Raw genomic sequence first — 5760 nt, forward strand, 5'->3', positions numbered from 1 at the left:
AAAAATTGAGGGATATATATATATATTCTATTTTTTTTAAAAAAAAAATTGAGGGATAGATATGTTGTAATTGGATTTTGAAATCAAAATTTCATTTTTACACTTGAAAAATTGAGGGTATATATCCAATTTCTATTATTATTTTGAAAAAAAAATGATTTAAATTCAATTAATAATAATAGTTTAAATAGAAAATAAAATAATAATCACAACATTAAAATAAAATATTAATCACAACATAAAAATACAATATTAATATATTATACAAGTAATTATTAAGGGAAATTGGCATTCAGTCCCCAGCCGTCGATTTTTTTTGTGTTCAGTCCCTTGGTACTTTTTTAGTACTACATTTCCACATGAAGTGTACCACATTTCCACATGAAGTGTACCAAATTTTGTATGACATAGTACCACAATTTTGTGGGTAGGGAGTGGACCCAAAGAAATATTTTGATTGAGAATTTTTCACCAACTTCCCCATTATTAATGATTGCTTGTTTCTTTCACTGTTGGCCTTCTCATTTTTATAGATTGATTTATTTAATAAATCTATTAATAATAATAAACTCATTACATATAATTATATGTTTTACAATTAATTTTTTTTATGAAATATGTGTTTATATAATTTTGAGAGAATTCGAAATGAGTCTTCCTAAAATATTTTTTTGACCAATTGATTTTATGTACGTTTTCTTGGAACAATAATTTATAATGGAACAATAATTTAAAAATAAAAAATATTTTTCAATCCTTTCATACCTCTCATATTTTTAAAATGGAACAATAAATATTTTTTCAATCCTCTCATATTTTTAAAATGGAACAATAAATATTTTTTCAATCCTCTCTAATTTTTCAATCACCTAATCAAATAATACAAAATATTTAATAATAAACATATATTATAAATATTTATATTTTTCATTCAAATTAAATTAATTAATAAAAATTATAATAAATAATAATAATAATAATATACTTACGCGCGGCTTACAAAGCATGGATTAAAGTATTTTTGAAAAATAATTATTTTTTGAATATTTTTGAAATTTTTTTATTTTTAAATTAATTATAAAAAAAACCCTAGAATTGACTTCTATTCTATCCAGCCTAGACTGGTTTATACGTTTACTCATTCTTATTTCCTAATTGATCATATGGGCAGCTATCTCAACATCACAATTCAAACGACTAGAAGTTCATAAGTTTATTTTTTCGATTTGACGGAAGAAAGTAAAATGTGTTAACTTAAATCTTGATATTGAATTATTATTTGAATAAATTTTAAACAAACTTTGATACTGATATCTCAAATTAAAATATACATTAAGCAACAAATATATGTCGTAAAAATGTAAAATATAAAAACGATATGGATTTATGCTACATTAATGAATAGTATTTCTGGTATAACGTATACAATTTATACGAAATAAGAAAAAATTAAAAATTCTGTCAATAAATTGATAAGTTTTTCCTTTTATTCTCAAAAGCGGTCAAAGTTCAATATTTGTCCAATAAATTGAGATTTTGTTTCACTTTTGTCCATTTCTGTTGTAATGTTGACGTGAGACCAAACATACGAACAACCAATTGCGTCAAGTCATCATATCAGCGAAAAATGATTAAAAATAAGATAAAAGACCATGATCAAAAGTGAAAATAGTTATATACATATATCAAATGTCTAGATCGATATGTCAAAACGAGCTACAACAAAACAGACAACTCATTACACTCTATCACTCAGCTGGTCGTTTTTTTGCGAGTTGGGAATTACTAACACAACCAACTTATTTTGTATAATAGGTCGGTTTATCGAGTTTAATCTATTTTGACAACTCTATTAAGATGAAAGGCGAGGATTAAGAAGACGGAGAAGCTGTTTGGGTTGAAATTTTCACTCTCCCCAATTAATCAATCCCGTGTTGTTCAAATTTAGCCCTCTTGATTTTCTAAAACATGTGACATCGGTATATGCATTAATTGTTATGTTCACATGCCTTAGTCACGCATTTGAAGGGGTTATCATATTTTAGTTTTGCTTCGTCTTACTTACGTCACTCTTTATGTCCCAAAATAAAAATAAAAAATCATACGTGACGTACAAAATTATAAGTTTTGGTTCTGATTCGACCTTTAATTTTTAAAATAAGAAAATAATTTTAACTAAATCTAAGTTTCCAAATTTTAAAACTAAAATATCCTTTTAAATCTAAGTCTCCAATTTTTCTTAAAAAATGGATCTTGAACCTAAATGTGAGTTGTTGATACCTTCTTTTAATTCTTAACCAGATGTGGAACAACTAAACTGATTTACTGAACTGTTAAACAAACGTGGATGCAAAGAATTGATCGAGTATTTGAGTTTCTGTGTTTATGATCCAAATCATCTATCTTAATTTTACTAAACAAAAAATGTACGTAAATTTTGAAATTTTTACCTTGAAAAAAGGACTCACCAAGCTCCGAATCCAACAGCCATACAAGATGGAGGAGCATTAATTTTGGGAGCTAAAAACTACGCGTCACCAAATGAACGGGAGAGCAAAAAAGGACGTGTATTTTGATACATATTAAAAAATTTGAAAACTATTTTCTAAAATTATTAAAACTATCATGAAAAAAGTTTTATACATGATTTGATAAAATATATTAATATATTAAATTGCTAGCTTTTGACAAGAAGTCGATATGTCCGAGTGGTTAAGGAGACAGACTTGAAATCTGTTGGGCTTTGCCCGCGCAGGTTCGAACCCTGCTGTCGACGAAGAAATTTTTTTTAAATTATTAAAGTTGCAAAATAATCAAAAATAGGATTTAAATCATGGGTGTAGCTTGATAATTGTAAAGCACATGCTACATTGATGGACATTCTCTTAAAAAGACGAAAGAAAAACGAACCACGATATATAAAATTATCAATCGATCTATTAGAAGAGTGGATCATATAAAATTTTATACATTGTTCGAATCTTTCAATTTTTAAAAATATCATATAAAATTATGAAATGATATCTTCTTACGTTATACGTAAACTCATCCAACAACATTGCTATTTTCATACTAAAATTTTCAGATAGTTGTAGCTTAGGATCATCGTTTTACGTGTCTATACAAAGTCGATTTTGTGATAGATATTCGTTTCAATAACCGTGCGGATTTTGTGAGTTTTGTTATCGTAAATTTTAAAATACAAGAGATCATTTAACACCAAAATTTCCATGTGTGATCATCGCTATTATGGTACACTGTCACACATTGAATCTCTCCCCTTCGAGAAACCAGCAGTCGTAAAATAACAAATAGCAAATCTAAAGTATAAATTTTTTTAAACGACGCTTTTCAGAATCACATTCCCGTTTGATTTCTCTATCGCCGCCGGTATCTAACGGTTCGCCGCCGTTCGAGATCGGCGCCTCTACTTCGCAGACGGTGTGATATTCCGGAACTCTCAATTACGGTGTCGAATGTGAAAATCTGCATTTTCTTCACGGTGCTCAAGGAACAGTCATATTCTACCTTTTTGCCGTGGAATCGTTTCGTTATATAGGTGCGGATCAATGTGTTGATCGATCCTCGTTTAAAAAATTTATCGAGATAATTGTTTTTTCTTAATCTTCGGTTTGCAGTTTTTTGTCAGATTCTCCGTAAATGTATGAAGATATTTCTCTCTAAATGCAAATTTGTTACGCGCCTTTATTTGATATTCTTGGGAATTGATTTTCATTTCTCTTTGAGATCGTTGTTGATGTGTGGAATGAAGATTTAGGTGTTTGATGTTGCTGCATTCTTATTTTCTCCTCTTTTTTATTCAGCTAGAATTTCACGCCTGAATCTGAATGCTAACATTTGTTTTATCATTGATTTATCATAGTTGTCTTTTATTCTTCTTGTAAGATCATTTCTTTTTAAATTATAAACTACTTAGAATTTTGAAGAAATTTGAATCTTGGCTTTTGATGAGGAAAATGAGCTAGCATTGATCCAAAAAGGAGGAAAAAATTAGCATAACAAATTGAAGAGCCAAGCGCTTTCCTTTGCAATACTTTTGGATCAAGAAGAACCTAATGGAGTCTTAAGTAGTTCTTCCTTGTTACTTCAGTTTTGCTGGCCAAAGCCAGTGTCTGAAAATAAAAAATTAACTAAATAGAACATTCAAGTTTGAATTTAGTTTTGCAAGCTCAGTTAATTCATTGCTTTTACGGACAAATAAATTAGCTGAATTTGACATAGAAAATGCTTAATGTGTCCATTTCAGGGAGTCAAGATGATTGGATCTTTTATATACAGAGGACTTGTGTATGTGCCGTTTCAACTTTTTTTCTCCATAATAAATTATGTTCTCTTCCTTTTCGTTTCACAAGGTTCTTGGATTTGTACACTCGGTGTTCCAGGTTGATTTTTGGCTATGCTTATCCTGCATATAAATGCTATAAAACCGTGGAACTAAATAAGCCGGAAATTGAGCAACTTCTATTTTGGTGCCAGTATTGGTATGCCATATACTTGATTCAGCTTCAGAAACTTTAGTTGCTAGCTTTAAAATTAAACCTCACTTACAGGATCTTGGTGGCTGGGTTGACAGTTTGTGAAAGAATTTGTGATGTGTTAATTGGCTGGTAAATTTTTTAGTCGCTGATATTATAATTTTCAATTTTAACTTGATTTGTTTTGTAATTTTGGCTATCGTTCCTGTTTGTATATTTTTTTAAAGGGTTCCAATGTATGGTGAAGCTAAGTTGGCCTTCTTTATATACTTGTGGTACCCTAAAACTAAGGTTCGTTATCTCCTTCCAAATCAGCATATGGTATTGACAATTTCCTCTTCATAAATTCTAATTAAGTCTCAATTGATTTCAGGGAACGACTTATGTATATGACTCCTTTTTCAGACCCTACATAGCAAAGCATGAATCTGAAATTGACCGTAATTTGTTAGAGCTGAGGACAAGAGCTGGAGATATGATAATCTTGTACTGGAAAATTGCTGTAAGATGTGGCCAGACAAGAATTTTTCAGATTTTGCAGTATGTCACTTCGCACTCATCTCCTTGGGTGGCTCAGGTTTTTACTGCCAAACTTTTGATATTATTTTTTCTTTAAAGTTTAGTGTCTTATATCTTCTTGTCAATCTGTCACAATTATGTCACATAGGAGTTCACTGATTGTGTGATTTAGTTCTATAGCTCTGGATTGTTGTGGAACTTATTTGACATTTGTGTATGGCTTTGGAAAGTTGGTTCATTTTCATCGGGTATTTTTTATTTCGAGGTTGCAGCCACTACAGCAAGTGACTGCTGTCCCAAAATCCACGGCAACATCAAATCGCAAATCAGTCCCTACAAAACAAGCACAGGATGAACAGCCCTCATCTCCCGCTTTGAGTACATCTTCAAGTGAAAACCAAGAAGACACGTCAGAAGAAGAAGAATCCTCAAAATCTTCCAAAGCTTCTCCCCCTTGTACAGTCTCAACAGAACAAAAAATAGCAACAGCACCAACCGTTGTCGGGCCAAGTAAAATTTCAAACCCTACTCATGAAATGCAGTCAATGCAGAATGCGTCAGTGCCTTCAAGAGAGAGCGAAGACACTCAACCAGAAGAGATTGTTTTAGAAGATATACGACCAGTGACCCGAGCAAGGTCTAGGAAAACACAGTCTGTAATGAGTCCTTGAGCGTGGTGGTATTGATGGCAATATAATTTTTGACATTTTCATCTTGCCATTGTTTCATTGTCATTAACAAACAT

The 5760-nt window shown here is 30.8% G+C and overlaps 1 protein-coding gene and 1 non-coding gene across 2 annotated transcripts; both read left to right on the forward strand.

Moving 5' to 3' along the window:
• Positions 1-2694: 2694 nt before the first annotated feature.
• On the forward strand, positions 2695-2776 carry TRNAS-UGA (transfer RNA serine (anticodon UGA)). Its single transcript has one exon. It is a non-coding gene; the product is annotated as a tRNA-Ser (tRNA).
• Positions 2777-3267: 491 nt separating this feature from the next.
• On the forward strand, positions 3268-5754 carry LOC140961608 (putative HVA22-like protein g). The gene is made up of 7 exons (XM_073420254.1): positions 3268-3559; positions 4268-4308; positions 4404-4502; positions 4572-4628; positions 4724-4787; positions 4870-5073; positions 5288-5754. The coding sequence occupies exons 2-7, from the start codon at positions 4277-4279 to the stop codon at positions 5684-5686; spliced, it is 855 nt and encodes a 284-aa protein (XP_073276355.1). The 5' UTR covers positions 3268-3559; positions 4268-4276; the 3' UTR covers positions 5687-5754.
• The last annotated feature ends 6 nt before the right edge of the window (positions 5755-5760 follow it).

The sequence above is a fragment of the Primulina huaijiensis genome, chromosome 2, assembly GCF_012295235.1.
Source record: "Primulina huaijiensis isolate GDHJ02 chromosome 2, ASM1229523v2, whole genome shotgun sequence".
NCBI lineage: Eukaryota > Viridiplantae > Streptophyta > Magnoliopsida > Lamiales > Gesneriaceae > Primulina > Primulina huaijiensis.

What these genes read in the sequence shown, in the direction of transcription:
- LOC140961608 (XM_073420254.1), top strand. Translation starts at nt 4,277, where the DNA reads ATGATTGGATCTTTTATATACAGAGGACTTGT. An exon ending in TGTGATGTGTTAATTGGCTG is followed by an intron (nt 4,629 to 4,723) that starts GTAAATTTTTTA and finishes ATTTTTTTAAAG; the next exon opens with GGTTCCAATGTATGGTGAAG. An exon ending in CATCTCCTTGGGTGGCTCAG is followed by an intron (nt 5,074 to 5,287) that starts GTTTTTACTGCC and finishes TCGAGGTTGCAG; the next exon opens with CCACTACAGCAAGTGACTGC.